Source organism: Solea solea, chromosome 3 (genome assembly GCF_958295425.1).
Source record: "Solea solea chromosome 3, fSolSol10.1, whole genome shotgun sequence".
Classification (NCBI taxonomy): Eukaryota; Metazoa; Chordata; class Actinopteri; order Pleuronectiformes; family Soleidae; genus Solea; species Solea solea.
In genome coordinates this window covers 2,313,727-2,327,023 of record NC_081136.1, presented here as the reverse complement: position 1 = coordinate 2,327,023, position 13,297 = coordinate 2,313,727, and the positions used below count along the sequence as shown (strand labels likewise).

Genomic DNA, 13,297 nt, shown 5'->3' with positions numbered 1-13,297 from the left:
TAGAAAATGTATATTAGTACATACACAAGTATTTGAAGTAAAAAAAACCTTCCTAAAATACTACTTAAACTTAAAAAAAAGTTTTTCCAACCATTTTCTTACGTAGAGATTTTTAGTGTCGTATACATTTCCTTTTGAAATGAAATGAAGTAGAAGTATTTAGTTGCATGAAATATAAATACTCAAGAATGTGTTGTTTGTGTAGTATTTAGACCTCATGTCACCCCAGACATGAATTTTTATACATATACAGTATGTGTGTATATTTTAAAATGATAAGGGAAAATTTTAAACTAATATTTGTTCTTCTGATGCAGGGATACAGAGGGGATCCGGGTTACTCTGGGCAACCAGGATACATCGGACCCAAGGTAAAATAAAATAGTGTGTGTTTGTGTTTAACTATATACGTATATATATATTTCCACTTTCCTTAATGTGATGTTTTTCTTCCTGAACTCATGTGTCCTTCAGGGCGACCAAGGAGACCCCGGACAACCTGGACCTCCAACTTACGTTAATGAGCTGGGAACATCTGTTCAAGGTAACACATAGTTATTGACTGAAGTGAATTTCCCAAAAAAGAAATCGCTTAAAAATAATAAGTCAAATATTCTTAATTGATTTCAAATTTCTCATTTTAAGGAAAAGAATCGGCCAATTGGTTTTAGCGATCTTTGCTTGGCTAACATACCTAAAACGACCTTATAAAGATGAGAACCTACCTTTTTATTTATTTATTGATCTATCGTTTGGCTGCAGGGCAACGTGGTGACCCGGGTTATAATGGTCTGCCCGGTGCCCGAGGTGATCAGGGATCTCCAGGGTTGCCAGGACAGCCAGGTCGACCAGGAGAAGTGCTGGGTAAGTGTCAGTGAGTCTTTTTTTAATTAGAATCCACTACGTGACCTGTCGATCAATCTCCTCTGAACAGATTCCACAGGTCGCGGCGGCTCTCGAGGTTTCCCCGGGAACCCCGGTCCAAAGGGAGAGAAAGGCAACCGGGGCGGAACACCGTACGGATCTGAAGGAGTCCCAGGTTTTCCAGGACTCCCTGGAGCCATCGGGCCTCCTGGACCTCCAGGCCCCACCAGTAGGTTCACACAAAATCCACTAAAAAAAAAAGTTCTGACATAAGAAGCGGGTTCCACGTCACAGTCGATTGTGTATTTCTGCAAACCGCAGACCTGCACCAGCTCACGTTTTAATGAGACACAATATTTCTACTTATTCATCAACGTGATGGTCATGGTTATTCCTGGTTTCCTTGTTATTTTTTTAATGCTTTCCAGTCATGGTCCCAGTGAAGACGTCTCAGTTGCAGTGTTCCTGAAGTTGTTTGGCGTCTTCATGACCAGATTTTAAAACATTCAAGCAGATTACCGTTAAAATACCACAGCCAGGTTAAGCTAAGAGATAAACGCAGACATTAAACCACAATGGCTGACTGACTTTATGTCCTCCAAGGCTTGACTGGTGATCCCTGCGTCATCTATCCTGTCTTGCCCAAAGGTCAGTCAAAAACAGGTATCCTAGGCAGCCATATTGCTATGACCGCCATGGCAATACTTGAAAACCAGCGGCAAACGCCCAACACAACTTTCAGCAGGCAATAATCTGGCTGCTGTTGGTGCTTTGTCTGTTTGGGTTGCGGTGGTAAGTATCGCTGAGGAGAGCGCAGGCAAGGGTCTCTGAACTCTGAGCTGCTGCTGCTGCTGCTGCTTTCGCCTGCTCTCAACAGAATCCACTGATTTTACATGGACGTTAATGCTTGGCAGTGTTCGCTACAGGGATCTTTTTTTTGGATTTTATGTTGTTGGCACCAACACAACGAACGAAGGAAGAGAACGACGCTATCTGACGCTAACTGACGCTAACTGCTTCAAGTCTTTGGAGGATAAAGATCGTGAGATATTGTGAGCACAAAATTTCAAGTATCAACCATGAAGGAATTCTTTCAAATTTGGTGGAAATGTTCACTGACACCCAAGGATTAAATCCCTAGGTAATGGTGGTCAATGCTATTTAAATTTAGCTTGTGACTGCGATTTATCCCCGACAAACAGCAGAGAAAAACGTTCAAACTTTTCTTCAGATTTGGTAGAAATGTTAACTTGCGTTCAAGGAGCTTGTTAGAAAGTTAAAATTTTGAGCTCACTGTGACCTCACCTAACAAGGTTCCTCCTAAGAAACGTGATATTGAACAACTGCCTCCAAGGAATCCTTTCAAAATTGGTACAAACGCTCACTCGGACTCACGCGTGACCAGAATTTATTGGGCCATCGTCAAAGTCGGCGCAACCTTAAGATATCGAAGATTGAGGTCGCTGTTACCGCCTTGCAATCACCTGTTTCACCTCCAGGGAGACCTTTGATTTGAATTTGGTGGTCAGAGGTCAAACGTCAAGGTCATATTGAGCTCATGTTTTTACCAACATGATGTGGCACAAACATTGTTAGGGGAACACAGATTTTGGAGGTTATGGGTCACAGTGACAGTGAATTTTAGAACGTTTCAAACCCTAATTTTAAGTACGATGATGAAGTTTTTACCTTAAAAATTGACTTTTATTTTGAAGTGTGTTGAGCCGTTTGTTCCCTTTGTGTGTGTTGGTGCCAAACTGCAACACGCTCCGCATGCTGCTTCTGCCAAGTAGCTCTGGGCCATTATAGTCAATGTAAAATCACTGAATTCATGCTGTTCCAATAGTGTTAATATGGACAAAAAAAAGCAACAAGAACAAAAAACAAACGACTAAATGCTTTATTTTTTTAAGTCACTAAAAAAATAAGCGTCTGTCATCTTGCAACAGCAGCTGGAAATGTTCTGTCAGATGTGACAAACAAACACACGGTGCAAACTAACCCTGGTTTCACACATGACCACAAGCTGTGTTTGCTCTGTGCTGCGTTCAATGAGGCTGAAAAACGTCAAGTTCTGAGACCAAAAAAAAAAAAAACGTCAGTAATTTCAGCTTCTGATCAAAGTGTGAAATCCACAAAAAAAAACACAGTGTTGGAGGATCATCCATGAGTCAACGTGGTCTAACTTCTGTGTGTTTGCGTGTGTGTGTGTGTGCAGGTTATCCCCAAGGTGGCATCAATATTAACCCGGGACAGCCTGGGTTGCCAGGTGCCAGAGGACAACCAGGAGACATTGGATTCCAAGGCCTCACAGGTTACACACTTGTCTTATTTATTGTATTTTTATTGCTTTTTTTTTGGCTTGAATGCGTTAAAGGCATAGTTTGGTTTTTGCTCCCGTGCTAAGAACCAACGCTGATGCTAACCCTTTATCTTCATCGTCTAGCCCTCTGTCCTCCTCTCCTCATTGGTTCTCTCGTCCTGCAGGTGACCCTGGTGACTGTGCGTGTCTTGGGGGCGGGACCTCGGGGCAGACGGGGGTGCGTGGACCCCCCGGACCTGACGGCAGACCTGGATACCCGGGACCAAAGGGAGAGGGTGGTGACCCTGGTACTCCTGGATACGGCGGCGGTCAGGGATCTCCTGTGAGTCTGACCTTGAGCAGCATCTGAGCTCCACACGTTAACTGTGATGTTTAAAGGGTTAATGCGATGTGCCGTTTCACCCCCCCCCCTCCCCCCGGGTTCCAGGGTCGGCGCGGTGATCCGGGCGTGTTTGGTCGTAAAGGAGAGAAGGGGACGTCGTACTATCCTAACCTGGGTTTGGGTGTGAAAGGAGAGCGTGGGAATCCTGGACTGAGAGGACCCAACGGAGAAACAGGAAAACCCGGCAGAGACGGACTGCCCGGATTCCCCGGATCCCCCGGACCTCCGGTGTGTGATGACATCACACAACTTAAATGACCCTTCAGTTTTTTCATGGAACGATTTGAATTGACCCTTTCCTTTCCTTACCCTTCCTCTTTTACTTTCACCTCCTTCCCTCCTCCTTTCTCTTTTTCCTTCCTCCTTCCCTCCTTCCTTCCTTCCTTCCTCCCTGTCTATTTCTCTCCTTGTCTTTCACATTATTTTCCTCCTTTCATTTCCTCTCCCTCCATTCCTTTCCTCTTCCCTGTCCTTGTCTCTCCTTGTTTCCTTTCCTTCCTCCAGGGTGACGGTGGTTACGGCACAGTGGGAGAAAAAGGTTTCCCAGGATTCCCGGGGTCTAAAGGTCGCTCCGGTGTGCCCGGCGAGCCTGGACCTGGTTACGCTGGAACACCCGGCTTTCGTGGTGAACCTGGAGAACCTGGGATACCTGGGTTACCGGGGCAACCGGGCTTACCTGGACCCAGAGGTAAGTGATGACGAGGACAAAGTGTGTGTGTGCATGTGTGTGTGTGCGTGTGTGTGTGTGCGTGCGTGCGTGCGTGCGCGTGTGTGTGTGTGCGTGCATGTGCAAGCGAGTGGTGTGTGTGTGTGTGTGTGTGTGTAATGAAACATTTTCTCCACAGGTTGAAAACTTGACCAAAATAATCCATCTCATCCCGTCACTGTTCATCCTCCATACCCTGTAGTTGCCATGGTAACGTCATCTAACATCCTGAACCAGAGCTTCACAAACTCAAAGAAAATATTTAGCAAAACATCAAAGACTTGGGTTTTTTTATTCATAATTTTTTTGGTTTTTTTTAATCCCCGTCGTCTGTGGCCAATGAAAGCTCTGGTCTAATCCAGATTAGACGACAGTGAGGTCCAGGACGTGAGGGGATTTTCAGCCTCCTGACCTGCAGCAGCTGAAGCTGTAACTCCACGATTAATGGTCTCCATTAATGAGCTTCAACACTTGCTCCTCCTGCAGCCAATAATCTATAATCTATAATTCATACAGTGCTTGTTAAGTGCAGTGACGATGATGATGACTGTGCTTCTTTAGTCTCAGAGAAGGTTTGATGAAGATTAAAGGGACATGTGGGTGTTTCTATGGCGACAGAGTTCAGCGCTTGTTTTTTTTTTAACTTCTATTTATTTTACTGCAAAAATAAAATTGCAAAAATGGGCTTTAACTCTGTCACCATCACCTTCTCTCCTGATCTCATCCCTCTCTTCTCCTCTGAGATTAAACGACACAGCTGAGTGAGTGCAGAATGTGACGCTGAAGCTTAAACCACTGATTCATTTTTGCTTTTAATACCGAGGTTATTGTGTCTCGCAGGAACCGAGAGAGAGAGAGACTGGTCATGTGATCAGTGTCTCACTCACTCGTTCCTGTCGAGGACAATAATCCGTTTTTTAACTGAATGAGCCTTTAATTCATTGAATGAAAGTGAAGCTGATTTTGCTGAAAATCTGTTTGATGATGAAAAAGTGTTTAATGGCTTTGTCGGCGCATGCAAGTGACCCTGACTGGCTTTGTATGCTGCCACCCTCTACCTCTCTCTACCTCTCTCTACCTCTCTCTCTCTCTCTCCACCCACCACTGTGACCTCTGACCTCTCTTGTGCATGTGTATCTGTCCAGGTGAAAACAGCTGTGAAGGGGTTATTGACGTCGAAGAGGGAACGGGTGGGTAAATGATTTTTGTCATCCACCAGAAAAACAAAAAAAACAAACAAAAAAACAAATCTGTGTGTGTCGATTGATGAGCAGCTGAGTCTCTGGTGGATTCATGAATATAATTTTTCAATTGTGTATGCGGAAAATCGTTACTTGAAAATGTCGCCTGTAGCTCGCCAACGTACAGTCATAGTGATTTGTCTTGAAGTGCCACAAGGGGGAGCTGCATCTGTCCAGTCATAGCATAGCATAACATAAGAGAAGTTTTATGTGAGTAACAAAGCAAAAGTTTGCAAAAAAGTAGATTTATCTGTTATTACGTCCATTTGTACGTTTGTGAATTATTTCGCAGCGTTAGTAACGTGTTTGTAACAAAATTGTTCAACGTAAATTTGTTTTGAAATCCTGTTTAAAATATTAATAACAAAATGTCAATCAGTCAAAATTTTGTAAAAATTTGTTTTTGTATCATTACATTTTGCAAAATTTTATTCACATCCATTTTATATTCATTACAAATTTTTGGTAACAAAGCACGGTTTTGTCGAATGTTTTGGTAAAAGAAACTTTTTGTATTATTCCATAATTTTGTAAATTTTTGTTGGTCAGATAATTAATTTTCCAACGTAAATTTGTTTTGTAACAAGGCAAAATTTTGAAAAAATTTGTAATTGTATCATTTCATTTTGCAAAATATAAACAATATTTTTTTAGCTAGTTTTTGGTAACAAGATATCTCCGAAGTACAGTTTTGTAAAATTGTTCACTTTTTGTGAATTTTTTTTTTTTGTAATGTTAGTCACATGTTTGTAACGTTCCAAAATTATGTTAAAAAAAATTGGTGAGATAAGACATTTTTACAAAATTTTGTACATTTTTATTAACATCATTTTATTTAAACAGGACAACGTGTTTTTGTATGATTACATTTTGCAAAATTTTATCAACGTCATTTTGTAAATTTTTGTTCACGTTCTGTGAATGATTTTTTTGTTTTGTTACATCACAAATTGTTGGTAATCTGTTAATCTGGTCACGTGATTCTTCTGAGGATACAAACCAAATGCAGGTTAGATTAAAGACAGAAGGCTCCGCCCCAATTTATGCATCATGAAAACACATTCATACAATTTCAATAATATTGCGATAAACCCATCCAAAGTAGAAATCTGCGATAACCTACCCCTGGACACTAGTGATCGTGTGAAATGTAATGACGGACTTGCTGTGAATCATTTGTTCATGACGGAGCTAATGGAAGCTTCTCGCTCCCTGCGTCGCAGGGGTTCCATTCAGCCGCAGTCAGTGGATGATTGACAGCTCAGTCTGGCTTCGTCCTCTCCTCTTCCTCCAGTCAAAGCTGCTGAAACCTGCCGCATGTTTTCAAAGCCCTGCCTCTGCTACATGCTTTTAACCAGTGAGGGTCGGGGAGGGAGGGAGAAATGAAACCAACAATCATTTACATTACAACCTAATGTCTTAGTCCACCCATCATCTTTAATAATAATACGTTGATGAATTTGCTACTAACGACATTAAGCCTTCAGCTGTTCATGATTTAACTCAGATTAACACGCGTTAAAGCCGAGCAGTCATCAATGGAAGTGGAAGACAATCAAGAGGAGAGACGTTTGAGACAGAGTTTTAAGTTTTAAAGGTGTAGTTCAGGTTTTTTAGAAGTGAGCGCCACCTGTACTGAGAGTTTAGTCACTGAACAAAAAACTCAGTCAGTTTAAGTCTACGATATCTATGTCTTTATCTCACTGTTAGACAGACTTTTAGTTTAGTTTGTAAAACCACTCACTCTCCCACATCAAACCCCATAGAGAAAATCAGTGATTTTAACATCACAGCACACAGGAGTTGCTGATCCACTGCTGCCTCCGTCAGTAAGTTCAAATGTCTTATTTTGTAAAATTCGGCATTCAAAAACCTACGTTCAGATTTAAGTCAGTAACATAAAGTGGCCACACGAGGCAGCAGCAGACCAGCAGCTCCTGTGTCCCTGTGAGCTAAAATCACTGATTTTCTATGTGGGGTTTTGTGTTGGAGAGTGAGTGGTTTTACAAACTTCAGTTACCTGTTGGGAAAGGTCTGTCTAACAGTGAGATAAAGACGTGAACATGTTTTTGAAATATCGTAGACGTAAACTGACATAGATTTTATTCCACAAGTCTTTTGTTGAGTTCGCTAAAAATCAGTTTTTCCTTGTTCAAATAGCCTGAAATATTCCTTTACCATGTTAAACAGGCCTGGTTTTTTAAATATATATATATATTTATATATATATATATATATATATATGTATACACATGTAGTCATATGTATATTTCTTATCTATTATCATCATGTATTCATTGTTCATTCATTGTTGCCTTAATATTAGGTTTCTATATATTATTTACACCAGGTCTGGAAGTATTTTTTCACTTCATTAATGTTATTTATTTTAGTATTGTAACAGTGTATCAGTGTTCCCTGTTTACTGTGTGTGTACTGACGTGTGTATTGATTGTGTAAGTGCTAACTTGTATGTGACTACTACCAGGCCAAGTGCTACCTTGCACCATACCTGGTGAGCTCGGAGACCCCGGATACCCCGGCATACCTGGACGACCAGGTAAAATTCATCAGAGTTTTGATTTAATGCTGTTTTCTTGTATTGTTACCAAGATATAGCACAGAGAAGATTGTATTTCGGTGGATTTATGTACAGTATCACTGTTGTCAGAAGAGCATAAGTGTTCCTAACAGTGCCTGGTGTAGGAGAAAAGCCTACAAATGTACAGAAAAATCCTACGGACATTTCCGGACCTGCTTTTGCTAGCTCTAATTTCTACAAAAAAAGAGGCCCTTTTGAGAATTCAGTTGAAAAATCCTGTGCACTACCTCCTGTTCACCTGACCCAGGCTCCACCCCCTCACCTGTATGTTCTGGAACTCTGACCATATTTGATCCAGCCAATGTCGGTAAATTCCTGAACCAATGTTTGGACAGTGTACTGATATTTTCTGGAGGGGCTGGACGTAAAAACGCAAATATCACTCTGGTTCTCAGTCATCTTCAGGAATTAGCTGTAGTCAAGTGGACTCGCTTGAGTGGCTTCTTCAGTTCTGGACCTTTTTTAGAACTTCTCCTGAAACTTAGCTCCTCAAATTGGCAGAATAAATGGGTGAACCTATGTGAGAACCCAGCAGGAACAATTTACAGTTTCTAGAACGTCTCTTTTCAGCCCATGTGAACTGGGGATCGGTAAACTTCTCCAATCTATATCCAAACAGTTTGATTTTCTATCATTTCCAATTATTTGATCTTTTGTTCAGGCAGCAATCATAATTTCCTGTATTTTGACATTTAAGGGACTACAATACATATTTGGTACAAATTGGATATTAAACTAAATCAATGCACCTGTCAGGCTCTAAAGGTCAACCAGGCCTCCCGGGAGGATCGGGACGTCCAGGGTATGACGGAGCCAAAGGAGAGAGAGGAGATCCTGGCTTTGGAGGCCAACCTGGACCTCAAGGTAAACCCACGTTTCCCCATCTGTCTCCGTGTCTGTCAAGGTCCAATGCAGGATAAGATTTCTGGTCGTGAATCTCGATTGGCAGGTTGAAGCTAAGCTACCCCAATTTACCATTTGTCTGGACTTTGAACATCCCCTGCAGGTTTCCCTGGACCCAGAGGAGATCCTGGAGTTCCGGGTATCCCAGGACAGGGCTTTGATGGAGGCAGGGGGAAGGATGGTATCCCTGGGCGTCCTGGAGCCAAGGGCCAGCCTGGAGAGGTCCTGGGAGCCACACCTGGCTCTCCAGGAAGAAACGGCTTACCTGGAATTCCTGGAGACAAAGGCCAGCCTGGGACCCCAGGAGGACCTGGATCACCTGGTGGGTCACAGTCACTGATAAGATCATAGAGCTGAATAACAATCTCTCAAATACAAGACTTTTTTCATGAATTTTTTTCTCTTTCAGGTTTTGATGGACGCTCAGGTGTCCCAGGATTAAAGGGAGAGCGTGGAGTCGACGGACTTCCCGGTTACACTGGACCACCGGGGCCGCCAGGTGAGCCGACTGGTGGCATTCCTGGTCGTCCTGGAGCTCCTGGCAACAAGGGACTGAGCGGATCACCAGGTGAGGGAAAAATCTGCTCTTCTACCACACGTCTTCTGATTAGTTTTGTAAAAGGTTTAGACTCTGTGTTCCACATTTGACAGATCATATTTACAACTTATTGTGTGTAGTTTGATGTAAAGTGATGATGGGGCTCCCCTGTGTTCCTTCCTCCTTTCTTCCACACCATCATCATCATCATCCTCTTTTCCATCCCTCTTCTCATTTATCCCTCCATCCTCTTTGTTCTTGGTGACTTGGTGTCCTTCGTTATAGGCTGTCCAGGTGAGATACTCCCTCCCCACCTTTCTATCATCCGTCAATCATCCATCCATTCTTTGCTTTGTCCCTTCACCCTCCTGCTATTCATGCATACGACCAAATGCCTTAACTGCTACCTCCCTCCAAGTGTCTGCCTACTCAAAACAAATGTCCATCTCATCATATCAGTCAATCTTGGAGTCGGTGTTGGGGTGTGAATGGAATCACAAAATCAACAAGTGATTAGATCATTGCGAAGCTTTGGTTTTCGTTAACTCGTAGAGGTTGAAATCCTGACACCACATTAGCGTTGAAGCTAAAGGCAGCAAAAGGATTCTTCTAACGTATATTGTATCACGAGTACCGGAGAACGGTAAAAGTGAAAGATCTGAGGTCACTGTGACCTCACAAGACGAGGAAGTCCGTAAATCTGGAGCGAGCTGAATTCATCACACCCCCTCACCGACTCGTTTGTAATAGTGCTGACACAAGATGGACATTTTAGTTGTAAGACATTTAGAAAGAAATATTTTCTTAAGAAACAAAAAAAAACTACCTGTTTTTTTGTTTTCCCGCAGCCAGAAACTAACCCTTGTAATCCAATTGAAAATGTGTTTTATTGTTTTAATATCAGTAGGTTTGTGTGACGACAAAACTCTGCTTAACATTGTTGAGCAAACATCTTCCTCTGCACTCTTAAAAAGGACTATTTTGATTTTCAGCACATCCCTGCCTCGGCCTGTGGACCAGTGTCAGTTTAACGACACAGTAAAAAAAAAAGATGTGTTGAAAATTTGTTTCCTTTTTAAGAATGTCAACTACTAGCGATTAGCTTGCTGTCCTGTATAAGTGAACAACGGGCGGTTGAGCCTCACTAATTCAGTCTGAAATTGCACTTTAGTTTCTTACATATTTGAATGGAAGCGAACATTATTTTGTTTTGAAAATGGTAACATATTTAAAATTGATATGAAATCAACCATGTCACACTTTCATGTGTTCATTTGTATCCTCAAACTAAGTGCAATTGCAGCCTAACAAGTTCATGAATAAAGTAATGGATGGTTTTCTGCTTAATGCAAATTAAATTTTGTGTGTGTGTGTGTGTGTGTGTGTGTGTAATCATAGTAGAAATTATTGTGATGTCGCTAATGTTTCATATTCATTAATGAACTCATCGGAGGTAAGTTCATTTGCTGTAAGAAAAGCAAGGTAAGTTTGGTTTTACTGTATATAATGTATCTGATAAAGAAACAGAAACAGACAACTCTGATTCTAACAGTTCCCGAATTTTCCTCCTCCTATCATCATCATAATCTGTCAAACCACAGGTTTCCCTGGACGGAAGGGAGACAGAGGAGATCCAGGATTCCCAGGGCCTGCTGGGATGAAGGGAACCCCAGGACTACCAGGCATCCCTGGGTCACCAGGGTCAAGAGGACTCGCCGGACCTCCAGGACCAGGAACTAGAGATGGAATCCCAGGAATACCAGGAAGGAAAGGTACACTGGCTCTCTGTAGTTTCTAACTTCTTTAAATAAACTCCCTTCAGTGACTAACAGCTCTGTCATTTGGATTATCTGTGGCTTTTCACAGGTGAGAGAGGCTTCCCAGGATTGACGGGTTTCCCTGGACAACCAGGACGACCTGGTAGTCCAGGATTTCCTGGAGGAAAAGGGTACGCTGGAGGGCCTGGCAGGGATGGACGTAACGGTGGACCCGGATATCCCGGAGAGAAAGGTACAGTTTCCAGAACATACACTCATGAGTAGAGTAACATCGTCCACAGTTGATGACTCACACTGAGCATGCATGTGTTTTTACAGGTGATCGAGGATACCCTGGCCCTCCTGGCTTGCCCGCAAGAGTTCAGTCAGTCTTGGGAGTGAAGGGAGAGCCCGGTAACAATGGAGGCAACGGCCTTCCAGGCTTCCCTGGACCCAGAGGTAACACTGTCGCCTGATGCTATTTACTGCTTTATCGCTTTTGAACAGGTGCATATGTCCAACCCAATAATGAGTTCAAGGCACCCAAACCAACGTGAAGGACGTCACTTCAATATTTGACCTCTCTGAATCTGGTTTCAGGTGACAAAGGTTTTCCAGGTCTGCCTGGTCGTCAGGGTCTGCCCGGACTTCCTGGTTTTGCTGAGCAAAGTAAAGGACAGCCAGGAGACAACGGGTTTCCAGGACGGCCAGGAGGTCCAGGCTTCCCTGGACCTAAAGGAGAGGCTGGAATCCCTGGATTCCCTGGCATTTCTGGACCAAGGGTAATTGAACATCCACATTTACACCAAACAAAGGCAAATTAAGATATTTAACTTCAACTTCTCATGGCTTCTACTAGGGTGATGATGGTCTTCCTGGTTTCCCTGGTAATAATGGAGAACCTGGCCGACCTGGTGGCAAAGGTGAGTTGAGATGTTTATGAATACCAAAAACATCCTTCAGTGTTTTTGTTCTTATATTAAGGCTTCATATTCCGCCTCATAGCTCTGTGTGAGTAAATCATCACTGTGCATTTTGTTCCCCAGGACCACCTGGAGAGAGTTATGGTTATCCCGGAGGCCCAGGTGCTAAAGGCCAGCCAGGAGATTCCGGCTACCCAGGTAAGACTCCCAGAGCTTGGGTAGTACTCAAACCAACCATGCTTTTGTAACAATATTTGTTAGTTAAATAATACATATGATGTTGAAAGGTTCTATAGGTACTTTAGCAATGAGTGGCACCTCCCATCAGACTGATTATTTGTCCTCAGGTGGTCGTGGTAACGATGGCACCCCTGGAGACAACGGCCTTCCAGGAAGTCCAGGTTACCCTGGAGCAAAAGGAATTCCTGGTGAAGCTGGGCGGCCTGGTATAACAGGTGAGAGTCAGCAAATGGTACAAGACCAAAGAGATGTATTGTGAATTTCAACAGAACATGCCCGAACTTAACAGTTTTTATTAATCTCAGGCTCCCCTGGTTTCCCTGGGCCAAAGGGTCAGGCTGGATACCCAGGAAGAAGAGGACAAGATGGGTCTCCTGGTTTACCTGGAGGTCCTGGAGGACCTGGAGCAAAAGGTAGAAGAAAAAAGCATTGGACAGAGGAGGAAAGGAGCAGAGGCTGCAGACAGGCACACTCACTGTGTTGTGTTTTTGCAGGTTTGCCTGGACCCCCCGGTTTGGATGGACTTAATGGCCTTGCTGGACCTAAGGGCCTTCCTGGAACCCCAGGTGTGGACCGTTATGCACTAAGACACAAACCATTCTCCTTTTACCTCAAGTTGAATTGCTCCTAAACATTTTGATGTTTTTGGGTCAAGGTGGAAGCTTAGGAGGCCGCCCTGGTCAACCTGGTTTTCCAGGGCAGAAGGGCGAGAGAGGCATCTCCTACCCAGGAGGTCCAGGAATCCCTGGAGGCAAGGGAGAGAGAGGAGATCAAGGTGAGAGAGACAGGCGGACAGGCGGGTAAAAATGTCTATTTAA

At 43.2% G+C, this 13,297-nt stretch overlaps 1 protein-coding gene across 3 annotated transcripts in view; it reads left to right on the top strand.

The window, feature by feature from the left end:
• col4a6 (collagen, type IV, alpha 6) overlaps window positions 1–13,297 on the top strand; it is a 71,112-nt gene that overhangs the window by 54,825 nt on the left and 2,990 nt on the right. Inside the window, exons 17-40 of one of the 3 annotated variants that reach the window (XM_058623940.1) lie at window positions 318–371; window positions 475–544; window positions 763–864; window positions 935–1,093; window positions 1,468–1,512; window positions 3,083–3,178; window positions 3,352–3,509; window positions 3,615–3,797; window positions 4,074–4,257; window positions 5,421–5,465; window positions 8,005–8,076; window positions 8,875–8,982; window positions 9,125–9,343; window positions 9,431–9,589; window positions 11,161–11,331; window positions 11,426–11,569; window positions 11,656–11,775; window positions 11,917–12,098; window positions 12,176–12,239; window positions 12,363–12,437; window positions 12,587–12,694; window positions 12,785–12,892; window positions 12,974–13,045; window positions 13,135–13,254. In XM_058623940.1, the coding sequence (XP_058479923.1) occupies window positions 318–371; window positions 475–544; window positions 763–864; window positions 935–1,093; window positions 1,468–1,512; window positions 3,083–3,178; window positions 3,352–3,509; window positions 3,615–3,797; window positions 4,074–4,257; window positions 5,421–5,465; window positions 8,005–8,076; window positions 8,875–8,982; window positions 9,125–9,343; window positions 9,431–9,589; window positions 11,161–11,331; window positions 11,426–11,569; window positions 11,656–11,775; window positions 11,917–12,098; window positions 12,176–12,239; window positions 12,363–12,437; window positions 12,587–12,694; window positions 12,785–12,892; window positions 12,974–13,045; window positions 13,135–13,254 (2,818 nt within the window). The remainder of the gene's footprint in view (window positions 1–317; window positions 372–474; window positions 545–762; window positions 865–934; window positions 1,094–1,467; window positions 1,513–3,082; window positions 3,179–3,351; window positions 3,510–3,614; window positions 3,798–4,073; window positions 4,258–5,420; window positions 5,466–8,004; window positions 8,077–8,874; window positions 8,983–9,124; window positions 9,344–9,430; window positions 9,590–11,160; window positions 11,332–11,425; window positions 11,570–11,655; window positions 11,776–11,916; window positions 12,099–12,175; window positions 12,240–12,362; window positions 12,438–12,586; window positions 12,695–12,784; window positions 12,893–12,973; window positions 13,046–13,134; window positions 13,255–13,297) is intronic. The other 2 variants (XM_058623941.1, XM_058623942.1) reach the window with 2 other exon arrangements.